The 12571-nt window shown below is 40.3% G+C and overlaps 1 protein-coding gene across 1 annotated transcript in view; it reads left to right on the forward strand.

Annotated features, from left to right (window-relative positions):
• T265_09755 (hypothetical protein) overlaps positions 1 to 12571 on the forward strand; it is a gene marked incomplete at both ends in the record, with an annotated part of 54998 nt that overhangs the window by 22201 nt on the left and 20226 nt on the right. The window contains 2 exons of the mRNA XM_009175926.1: positions 2342 to 2403; positions 4774 to 4902. Of these exons, the coding sequence (XP_009174190.1) occupies positions 2342 to 2403; positions 4774 to 4902 (191 nt within the window). The remainder of the gene's footprint in view (positions 1 to 2341; positions 2404 to 4773; positions 4903 to 12571) is intronic.

Consider the following 12571-nt stretch of genomic DNA (forward strand, 5'->3'; position numbering starts at 1 on the left):
CGTTACAACAGCATACACTGACGAGTTTTCCCCATTTTCTGAAAATGTATTCAGAACTACAACCATATGTCAAGTATGCGAAATCCGACAACATCTGACAAAGTTAGTATAGGATTCGTATAGAGGCTTCTACTTCAGAAACTACGATCGATATCCCATATTTTACGTGAATTAGTTCCGCGTTTGCTGACCAGTAATGATAAGCTTCAACAGCTTGTCCACCATGAATTGGCACCTCCAAATACACGGGCCGCGAATGACAGTCGATTTAGCCTAAAGGTGGAATAAGGGCAGGGGGTCGGTAACTATAGCTGCCCAGGTATTAAATGTTTGTTACCAACGTCCAAGGGAATTACCACTTAGGAAACTATTCCGGGGCGCAGAACGGGTCTTACATTTAGTTAATTTTTCCTCCATTTTTCTGTTGAATATCGGCTGATAAAGACTGCAGTAAACAGCGATATTCCATGGTACGATAGGATTGCTGTTATTAGTCGATTTATGCAGATTGTTGTCCCCGCCATATAGTTCAATCCTTCAAAAATCATTTCATTTTTGCATCTCATTCTCTGTGAGCCTTTTTTGCTGTTTGTGCTACATCTACATGGTAATTTCCTTCTCTACGCAGTCCGACATCACATAAAATTTTCCAACCGCAACAGTTTCAAGAAACTTTCTGAACCCAAAACTACCTAAGAAGACCATCTTTGGTAACATATTAAACTGATCCAGTGATTCGGTGGCTACTGAGGTCACAGAATTGTCTCCACAGTCAAGTCGGTATTGCTTGGCTGACCGTTGGTAAAGGCTAACCTAGTTCATATCCTTGCCTTACACATTAGTGGCAAATACATCGGATTATAAGGCTACATTTACATATGTTATGGTACGTAAATCGATCCTCTTACATCACACCTCATTTGACTTTTGCTTTATGGCGTCTGGTGCCACAATTTTACGCAAATATTCAGCATGTATGCATACTGCTTGGAAGATTAGTGCCTCGTAGACTACGTGAATGCCGGTTAATTTGCTCATAGCCCTGTATATCTACATTCCGGCCAAAAGCGGAAAAAAAACAGTAGAAAATTAATGCTGATGGGTCAGGTAACGCTGATTTTTTGGATAGGCTTGGATGAGCCTCATGATAAACAAGTCCCCCGTCATTGGCGCACGATCCACACGTTGTTCTATGGGACCTGACCTTTCGGCATGGGTTCGGTCAACAAGACTCACTATTATTTGACTTTGGTGATTCTACACGTAGTGAGAAAGGAGGTGTGAGTAACGGAAGCTTTAAACCAACCGTAAGGTTTTTTTTTTTGGATGAGCCTCATGATAAACAAGTCCCCCGTCATTGGCGCACGATCCACACGTTGTTCTATGGGACCTGACCTTTCGGCATGGGTTCGGTCAACAAGACTCACTATTATTTGACTTTGGTGATTCTACACGTAGTGAGAAAGGAGGTGTGAGTAACGGAAGCTTTAAACCAACCGTAAGCGTTTTTTTTTCAATGGAAGGATACGTGATCGAATGATTAGCCACCGAGGGCTTGCGGAGTATTGGGCCTCACTATTTGAGCCTTACTATTTCTGTATTATATTTCAATGAACAACTCATTTTTATACGAGACGGTTTGAGCCGCACGTTTTATTCGCTCGCAGCCAAAAAGCTGATAGGCAGGGAAGATGATTACACCTGCAGTTTATACTTCGAACTTTTTTGTGGGCCTGGTGACAAAACCTTACAGTGCATACCAGGCTACCGAATTGATCCGCATCGTTAACGGTTGCAAAGAAGCAGGCAGCCCTCTCTATAGGTCGTCACCAATTGTTGACAGCTGTACGTCATGCACACACAACTGAATTGCGCTGTCCGAAATCTGGGGTTCTTGATGTTTTCTGCAATTCGATTGTCATGACCAAAGGACTAGTAGATGATCGTGAACTTGTCACACGATTTACCAAACTGCAATCAATAAAAGTCGACATAGTTCGTGAGGTCGATGATTACCAGCACGCATACCGGTCTTCGAGTGAAGCGCGGTGACTATTCTGTTCTTCAAAGTGATTAACTTTCCCTTTTCGCAAATAGGATATCTTTTGACCATGTTGATTAATATATGATGTTTGTTTATATTTTGTTAGCCCAGGACACAACATTACGGAGTTCAGTAAGAAATTATTTTTGCATAGTGTTCCTTGAAATAATTTGATGGATCTTCTTGACGTGAGCCGTAGAAATCGGGGATTCATGTTATCAGATTGTCAAAGTGATGAAACGATGCTGTCCCCTATCCTGTGCCATTTTTACTGTTCTCCTTGTTGTCTATTTTTAGTCCATGAATTTCTACAACGGGAAAGGGAGGTGTTTCTTCGAAAGTATGAAAACCCGTCACAGGTAAGTTTAACCGACGTGCACTTCTCCGTGATTATCGACTAGTTCCGTGAACACCAGGCGAAAACTTACGATGTTTTTAAAGGCTCACTAGACGACCACGAAATTGAGCCACGTCAAAACTTTACCTGTTTGTATAACATGACGACATCAACAAGTCTGAGTTTGTACTGTGAGCATAGCACATTCAGTGTATCCCTGAAAGTCTTGAAAGCAAACGGTAAAAATGCTTCGCTTCGTTGACTGGAAATGGGACAAAACATCGCAAATCCATATGAAACTATAGGCAACCTTGTTCTGATGTGCGCAGAGGAGACTTTTACAGGCTACCTGTGAAAGTGGAAATCTCCTCACTGAGGAGTTGTTTATTAAAAACACCAACTGAACAGTTACGAACTATTGGACAGGAAGGTAAATCTCTCATGTACACTTTGTTCGCAAAAACTGAATATCCGTCTTCTTCTTGAACGCGTCTTCTTGAACTTTCCTAGATATTTGTTGACTATGACGCAATATAAACGAGTGCTAGGGAGAGATTCCACAAATTCCGTAAAAAATCCCACCTCCAGTTAGATTAAGGTAGAGTTATGATAAATCACATCCTACTCACAGGCCTCATCAGTAGTATCTACCGTCACACCTGTAGGACAATTACGTCACTGCTATTTGCAGTTGATGAGGTAGTCAGCGAATAAGGCGTAAAAGGTTGTAATGTCCTGTTTTAAACACAGGTTTGTGTGGTTTATAATCGTAATTGAAGACTTTAGTGGTTGTTTGTTTTAATTTTGTGGTAAAGTGGATGACAGAGTCGAATTCTTCCTAGAGGAATTGCAGTCTCGGCCAGATCCAACGCGATATCACTCCAACTTCCGTTGTTCGTTCCTCCGTTCATTCCCGTATTCTGTTTGTCAAAAGTTTTGTTGTATGGATGATGGTAAAAATTTTCGTGTGTAGAGTGCTATATATTCGTGCATGAAATCAAGATGTTTTCGAAACATTACAATCTTGAGAATAAAACTTCTCTCTCTTGGTTATACAATTTGACGAAATTTGCATAGCATACAATTTATTACGTCCAGAAATCACCAATTTTTCGAACGCATTACTTCCAGACAAACGGTAGGCCCTAATTATAGCATTAATGGACAACCGGTTTTAAGTGCACTTGAGACTATGATTTGCAGTTTCTTACCACAGTTGTCTAAGTTGTAGAGGCCTAGGTAAAGGGTTAAGCGAATGCCTTCATAAAAATCGTTTGGAGAGAATGGTCAATAGTTGCATTTACATACTGGTCAACTCTCTCAGTAATTTTGACTTTCCTGAAGACTCCATGGACCCACGACAGCCATTTTTGTGGTTTCTGATATCCACAGGAGCAAAGCGTTTAAGGTTGAATAAATAGCTTCTACAACAATTACAAAACACAAAGTCTGTCTTCCGTACCAAGTGCCGTAATTTCCTGTCCATGGAGAACGTTATTCACGCGGTAAATTTAACACTGTCGTATGCTTTCCCCTGGTATTTTACACACATTATTCAAAATTCCAAGATGAACTTTTTCAGCCTATCCAGCTAAAAGATTTTGTAAAATAAGGCTTCAGCTGATATTTGGCCGAATGGTCTGTCAACGTCGTCTTTACCCGTAAATAAGAGTTATTCTTTCTATATTCATATGAACTATCTAACGAATTTCATAGGTGCCCCTTGGTGACCTCCTACATAGAAGATTGCCATATCAAGTGCTTGAGGAAACGATTTCAATTAATCACCTTGACAAAATTCCAACGCAGGTTTATCTTAACCACCCATGTGCTTCAACCTATGTAGGCATTCGATTTCTAGGCGAACAAGTTTATTACGCGGTATGATCCATAGAAAAGTGGAGTTAACGCCTTTCCCGGCAGAAATTTCCTTAGGTCCTCATGTAGTGCAATCACTGTCTTAACATTTTGGCTCCCGTGAACCAAATAGGACCGGACCCAAACAGTGGAACTAGCAGTAAATTTGCAAGTTGTTGGTCGCAGAAGATAGTTCGCCCAACATAATACAAAATCTACGGATCCGATCCTATGTCCTGTACTTTTGGAATGGTGTCTACGTACCATTGAAGTGTTTGCTGATACCCTCATGTGGTTATTTCGGTACTCTAGACAAAATGTTCACTTTCACATAAGGTTAACTATCCACATAATACAAATGATTAATTTGCAACCTTCCGACATCCTTACTGAGGTGACGCCAACTAGAAAACCCACGTATCTGATGTAAACAGAAGTTGACAGGAGCATCATGTCGGATTATGCCAGTCTACAAACTAAGTGTATGTTTACATGGTCCTAGCCAGCTCACTTGTATCTTTTTCCTTTGTCTAAGAATACTGCTGCCTTGGATCAATTTGAGAGATTAAAAACACTTGGAACTGGCTCTTTTGGCCGTGTGATGCTCGTTAGACACAAAGTGGATCAAAACTACTATGCTATGAAAATTCTGGAGAAGCAAAAGGTAAGTTTGTTCTCCAGTTAGTAATATAAATGTGTGGAATGTAGCTGTTTAATTACAGTCTGACGTTTTCTGAGTGATAGTGCAAACTGTCGAGTTCGAAATTTTTCACACCACATTCTAGAAGGAGCGTTTAGTATTTCGAAATTATTCATTAGAAAGGCAAGTTTTATCCGTTTCGTGGCCCGCATGTGGACCGTCTGCTTGGCGCTTTGCACTTCTACAGACAACATTACACACTATGGCGTGATTCATACAATTCAACCTGGTTATCTCTTACGACACCCACGATGCCCGTTGAGCGTTCTGTATGAACATTGACGGGGAACCGTAACGTACAAACCGCAACAGTACGCTAGCATTTGGGGAAGGTACCGGGCGGTATCTCCACTCTGAGGATAAAAACATCATTCTTCTTGGTGGAAATTGTAATGTCTCCAGATTTAGGTCAACCGATACCTCTGCATATTCGCGCTCCTGATCTTCAGTGGTGAGAGGGCTTGCACGCAGAATCACGTTTGACAACTCACGAAGTGTCCATGCTTAAATCATTGCAGACAGTATTTTAACTGTTGTTGGTCGGTACAAACGATTGAAGCGTCAGCAGTTTATTCCAGTCAGAAACTGAGGAAACTTTTTTGTTTGTTCAAAACATCTTCATTTAATCATTTTATGTCATTCGCCGAAAATGCTGTCATTGTTTTTAGATGTAATGCGTTTGAAATCTCCACGGGATCCTACCTTTCGCATACGTTAGCATATAAAAAATACCCTTGATGAATAAGTTCTCCCATAACAACGAATTTCCAAGTTGCAAGGCACTAACATTCGTGGCAATAAATGCACATTGTTCAACTAGTTACACATTATTAAATTGTAGAATTTATCCGCCATTAAATTTACTGACTCAATTATCATTTATATTACTCACTTATTAAACTTAATCAGCAATTGTGCTGGGCAATTTATACACTATATACATCCGGACATTTGGTCAACTGATGAACGTTTCATAGGAGGCAGAATGTGGGCCCAGGTCAAAATTATTAATTCTATTGGTGCAAGCTATTGAAAGGACTTTATATACAATATCACCAAGGAAAGCTTAACGTAGGTCTAGACAAGACGAAAAGATAGTCCACGTTAAAATGAATGAATTAAGTTAACGTGTAAAAAAGTAATTAGTGTAATATTCAGTCACATGAGGTGCGTGTCTTAAACAAAACACTGAGTCTATTTTATCAGCAATTGCCCTCAGACACAGATTTTAAAGTTCATTAAGCCCAAGATCCTGAGAATGTCAACTTAAGATTTAAGGGCGGTATATGGTTTCACAGTTTTCGGACATGGGGCCATTGATTTACTAGGAGCCTACGCCTCTGGAATAGAAGCAGCTCCACTTCTTTCACTGACTGGGCTTCTCTGGTAATGTATTCATGAGCATTTTCTCAGTAGAGCTTAACCCCAACACAAAGATGGAATTCAAAATGGAGAATGACGGGCCTTTTTCCCAAATCCAGTAGCGAAAGTCACTCAATCGCTTTAATCCTGGTTACCTAATGTAATTACCAATCGGAAGTGAATTTGTTTAGTGTCCACTATTATCCTGTACAGAAGAAGAGCTAAAAGAACAAGCAAGAAGTTTTCCTTTTAATAATTTCCATAATATTTTTCAACCACACGCAAGAGTCCAAATGAGAATTGGCTGCAGCGTTAAATGGAGAACTGACGAAAGAATGATGATGATCTACAAATTCTACTGCTTTCTATTTGGTTATTGACTACCAACCGTCACGTAAGCCAAAGACTATGTTCAGGATGAGCCATCCTACGGCCACAAATGATACAACAGGTGATTAGCACTTTCGTTTCACAAGCAGAGACACAAGTAATTTGACTGGCCAAACGAGAGCTATGAATAGGACTTTTGGAACCATTGCTTCGCTTTAGGGTAATGATAATGTGGTTTGCGTAACCTACTCAACTGTTGGGAAACTGTCAAGAACTTACTAAATCATTTCAACTCTAGCTTGGAAACTCACCACAATAATAAATCACAGTTTACTCAACAGAAAATGAAAACGTTTACTTTAGTAAGTAAAATACAGATAATTCGCAAGAACCATGTACAGACACCTGTCTTCAGGACACTAGAGCTTCAACCTAACCATCGATCTACAAAGAAATTCTGGGAAGTTCATCACTTTTTTCACTCGCAAGGTTTTTCTAGCTATATTTTCACCGTGAACCGTATCGAAGGCCCGTATATTCAAAGACATAGATAGATATGATTGATTAAAATATATGATTTTACCTTAATAACCAAAATCATACGACGGACGAAACAGAGGTCATGCTGACCTTAAGTCTTCAACTGCTTTGTTCGACTTTGTCAAGAATCTGGGAACTTGTGTGCAATTTAAAAGACAAAAGCCACTAGTGTAAGATTAATTAATCAGGTTATCTGTTAATTAATTAGGCGTAAGATGTAGTTGTCCTTTGTAACGAAAATAATTCAGTGAAGTTTCCAGACAGTAGGCGTTAAAGCCATGATGCACACATGGAAAAAGGTGAATAAGTGTTTTAGCCAATATGCACTGGTGTTTGGCTGTTGACTGGGTAAAAAAACCATGTGATACTTCAGTGTACAAAAATAACACGAAAAAGGGTGTTGAAATCGCAGCCATGCCCGAACAATTTGCAAACTTGCACTCAGGTAAAATTTGCCAAAGTATTTGATAAGTTGAACACACCTATTAGCGGAAACCGCTGCAGATGTTTAAGAGGTGTAGTTTGTCATCAAATTGCCATTGGATGTTAGGTCTTAAAGGCCCACCTGTGGCAGTTATACGCGTCAAGTGATTGGTCTTGGAGAGATGTATCTATTCTTGTTTTATGTTCGGAAACTCCAGCCGAAATGCTGAAGCAACATTTCGACAAACGACACTTTCAGGCAATCAAGTGCAAAGTGGATCGGGCTGATTAAGGTACATTCCACCGTACATACATTATGTAATGATCCCAAAACTGCCAGTGAGCCCAAAACTGGGTTTGCTGGACTGAATTCGATCGGCGTGGAAGCAACTAAGAAAAACTAGGCAAAAGATACTTAGGTGGGCTTTTGGTATAAGTTTGCAGATACAAGTACCCAAACAAAGGAAAGGAGCGGTATGAACAAGTGGGCCCAAAATCACTATGCAAGCATGGTAAGAAGCATCATTTCTCAGTCCCTGTACGTATGATTAATTGACACATCCTATCTGTGGACAACCTGCCGAATGTCAATTATGACCTTGTGAACTGTTTTTAAATTAGCTGACTTTAAGCAATCACCACCGACATTAAACCCAAATTCCCATGTAAAAAAAAGTGGGTGAACGCCAACGTTATTGAATTCTCGTTTGGCGTGACCCCATTAACTCTAACACAACGGCTGAATTGATCTATTGTTTCTGGAAGCACTCTGAAACCTTATGCTATTGCCTCATTTACGATACAGCAGAACCTGACGGCAAAATTTGTAGACCAATTTATCTATTCCGAAGAAAGTCCTTGTGTATGAGGTATATAATGAATATAGTTAATTCAACATAGAAATCTCAATATGTGGCTTTTTTGACCATTGAAATTAATCTCACTATTTTTTATAGTATGGTCTATGCCATGCAACCCCAAGAACGCAGCCTTCAGGTAAACATGGAGAAAACCAGTTAATCAATTACTTTGAGATTTGCATGGTAAAGTTGCGATTTTTCGATAATCGGATCATTATGAAAGGCCAGAATGCATTGCCTTCTTATGCGAACTGACAGTACTTTTATGTTTACGTGATTGCGTATGCGCAGTTAATGCAAGTCATTCGAGTTCCGGAAGTTCTGCACGGATGACTGTCTTTCACAGGCAGATGAAATACCGACCATGGAAAGGTTACTTTAAAATCCAACTGTTACTCGTAAACGGAGCACTGTATGACTTCCATGTCTTTTCTCCTGGGGTAAAAATGATTCACTTTACAAAAGGTTTGGAAACTTACGGAACTCAGTGTACAACCTGTTCCACCAATCTTGTTCTTTTCTGTCCAACTGTTTATCTCTTTTTCATTTCCGTTGGCTGGGCTCTGAGTTTCGAGTTACTTGTGGTAGATGTGATTAGTTAAAACCATTATCGATGTGATCTTCCCCTTACTTACTTACTGCTATTGCTTTTCCAGATTTACTCACCCTCAACATACCTGCCTTTGATTTTAGCTACAAGGACAGTAGAGATTTACTGGGCTGGGTCTGCATCTCAACTTTTATTCCCTCTACTGATTGTCAGGTATTTTAGTGGCCCATCAACCAGTTTGATATTCGGGACAACACGAACACCCTATGATTTTCGTTCTGTTCGCCGAGCTTGGCAAACGTTCCATCGTTCATGGAGTTGGCACTGTCAGTGCACTGACGAACGTATAAGTTGGGCTACATATATTAGAGCTCGTCAACAAACCCAGGTTTGGCGTGGGAGAAAAATGGCAGGCAATGTGGGTCGTAAGCCTAAACTGCATGATCTTGGTTATGTTTCAGACTAAATACGGATTAAAACTTTATTTGTTGAATAGACCGATTTTGCAAACCTATGTCCCCCTGTGAGGTCTTTTAAAGGTGACAATCGAGCTAAAACTTTTATTCAGGCGATCACAGTGAAAGCAAAAACACAGAGATCATTGGGAAAACCGGACATCATCATGGTGTGCAAGCCAATTATGTGTGTTCACTTACAACATTCAAGCATTCCTTCAGTATCGGTGTAAGATCCTCCCAATGCAGGTTGCAAACAAGACAAAATGTGTTGTAAAAGCTCCATACATGGACTGGAAATAGTTTGCTCTCTGTCCTGTGCAGAGTCCATCATATCCATCAGCCTATTTTTAATTTTGGTTGACAACCGTCAATAGTGCTTACGTGATACGCTTTTTCGTCAAATTGTGCTGCATAAAATTGCAATGGTGAATAAATATAAGCCTTGAATGTACCACAACGCTCAAAAACAGTTGTAACCAGCTTTTTGTTTCCAAAGGCTGTTTGTTTCTTCGACACCGATCGGCTGAAGCCTAATATTTTCAACAACCCACGTGATCACTGCAAACAGCATGGGGTTGTAAGCTAAATGATGTGTACTGATGACATGCAGCCTAGTTTGGCGCCTTGTACGATGACATACGGTTGGTTCACGACATTTACGAGCTACTCCTGCGAAATTATTATCTATGTTAGAGCCACGTCAATGAAAGAATATGCTACTGAAAAAAGTTTAGACACACATTAAGAAAGCTGATTCGCATGTTGCCAAACCCGCAAAAAGCAAAATGCTTCTTTAAGTACACTGGAATGTACATAAGGATTCTCTCAACAGCAGTTCACATAATAACGCCTGTGTCAAGAGAAAGACTTGCTTCAAGGACAATGGTAGCTGTAAACTTACAGGAACATTTTGATTCCTGTTCTTCTGGGACCCCACAGAAGTAGAAAATTCAGTATAATAGCTGTTTACAGGTGGCATGCAGTTAGAATGGATTTAAAACTCCAAGATTATATGGTTTTTGCAACTGTGAAGAGTTTATTCACAACTATTTTTTGTTCTCTAACAACGCTTTGGTTAGTTCATTTAGCCCAAAAACGACGCGAGTTTTTCCAATGGTCTGAGCCCATGGGTTGCATCTATAGAACATTTCGTAAAATTCAGACGATAGTGAAGTAAAATTGACATCGTTTGCATAATCCTCCACTCCCATTCACTTCTTTGAGTTCAAATTCAAATTATTAGCAGTGACGCAAATTAACGGAATACAACATTCTCTTCCCATATTTTCAGTGACAAATGGTAGCAAGTTGTGTGTTGTTGCGTCACATGTTGACTCCCTGCTTCTACCTAAACTTATCAACAGAGAACAAGTCTTTCTGAATGTATCAACGAACCTAACTAATCTACGGCCACTTCCAGGCAGCATATTTTAATTGACCTTCTCTGAAATCCATTTGCTGAACATCAATTCCTTTGAATTAAGGTAACTTTCAACTATGGTCTCATCTTATTATCTCTATACACGTCATTTAGAATGCAAAATTTATTAACCGAACTAGCAGTGTATAAGTTTCGAAAATCCCTGACCTCAATCTTCCAATGGTACACATATATCGAGCGATTTCTTTCAGTCAGCATATTTTTGGACATAGTAAAGTGTTAAATCAAAGCTCCACTGCTTAATGTTTTGAGCAGTTTCAGTCAGGAAGTTGGGGACTCGCTTACAAGGTATGAATTTCCCTCAAGCTACATCAATGGCGAGTCCAAATCCTCTTATATAGCCCATTTTTTAGTTCTATTTACCGTTCGGTAGAAGCCAGAAAAAACGAGTCTCACAACTCTCACCATTTTCTAGAAGTGTGGTGAAGCAACGGTCATTATTTGAAAGAAACGTTTAGACGTCGTGCTCAGTGCCTATCCTGGTTTAGCTTTAAGTGAGAAATGACCCAAAGAAACGGTAAACACGCACGTTAGACAGAGTGAGCGGGATGTCCATGAAAGCGTGTTTGAGTAAGTTTGTTGTATTTAGAGGTATGATCTACCAACCAATTAGATTGCCTCATACATCTCCCGTATGATATCATAGTTACTGTCCCTCAAAAAACCGGATCCAATGGAATGCATCGGTTCTGCAGTAGATTGCTTCAAGAAACTCAGTACGCGATTTGGAGAAAACCTAGTAAAATAGACAACCGCATGGTTTATGTTGGGGATCCGGAGTAACGAGTAGGACGTTAGTTATCAAAATTACTTCGAAAAGATTGTTCTCCAAATTTGCGAACGCGGAGAATAGAAAAGACGATAAACAAAAAGCGGTGAATTTACAGAGCTCTTCCGGTTGGCATTCTTACATTGTGCAAAATGAAAAGCGGACTTGTTATCGCGTGTCAGGCGTAGAACGAAAATGAATGTGTGCGAACGTGTGGATCTAACAGCATGAAGTGACTGTTCGTCATTGGGCTGCTCAGTTTTTGAAAGCAGAGCAATATCGCGTATCTGGAAGAACCCATCATAAACGTTCCGCCCCGTTGAGTAACAAGAATTCTTTCCCCAAACAAATTATCTTAAGATAATAGACAATTCGTGACGGATTATGGGTTGTCTGGATTATTTCTATTCTCGAGAGAATCTTTAATTATGACCTCCAGAGGAGAACGTCCGAAGAGGTGTTTAGAAGTAATCATACAGCGGTATAGTGTTCGGGTCGCGGGGATTAGTAAACGCCATATTGCTTACGGGCTATAACAGATTGATGAGGTCCAACAAGCTGCTCTTGCACTCACACTGGACTCGCCTGGCATTGATGTGTGCTGTCTCAGAAACGAGAATTCAAGATGCAAGCACAGTGATTGAGTTAACCGCCCCGTCAGTCTCCACTCGCTTCCGGCTACGCACCTCTGGTAATCCACAGGCTGCTGCGGTGGGATATGCATGGGTTCGTATTGTGCTAAGTCACCGGGCGGAAGTATCCTTACTTGACTGGATACCTGTTGATAGTCGCCTCTGTGCGGTTCGTCTGCCAACGTCTGTGAAGGAGTCTCACAGGCGGCAAGTCGATAGATGTCTGTTTATCGTGTCTGCCTATGCCCCAACTGACTGTAGCTCTGAC

Source organism: Opisthorchis viverrini (assembly GCF_000715545.1).
Source record: "Opisthorchis viverrini unplaced genomic scaffold opera_v5_299, whole genome shotgun sequence".
In the NCBI taxonomy this organism is placed as follows: domain Eukaryota; kingdom Metazoa; phylum Platyhelminthes; class Trematoda; order Opisthorchiida; family Opisthorchiidae; genus Opisthorchis; species Opisthorchis viverrini.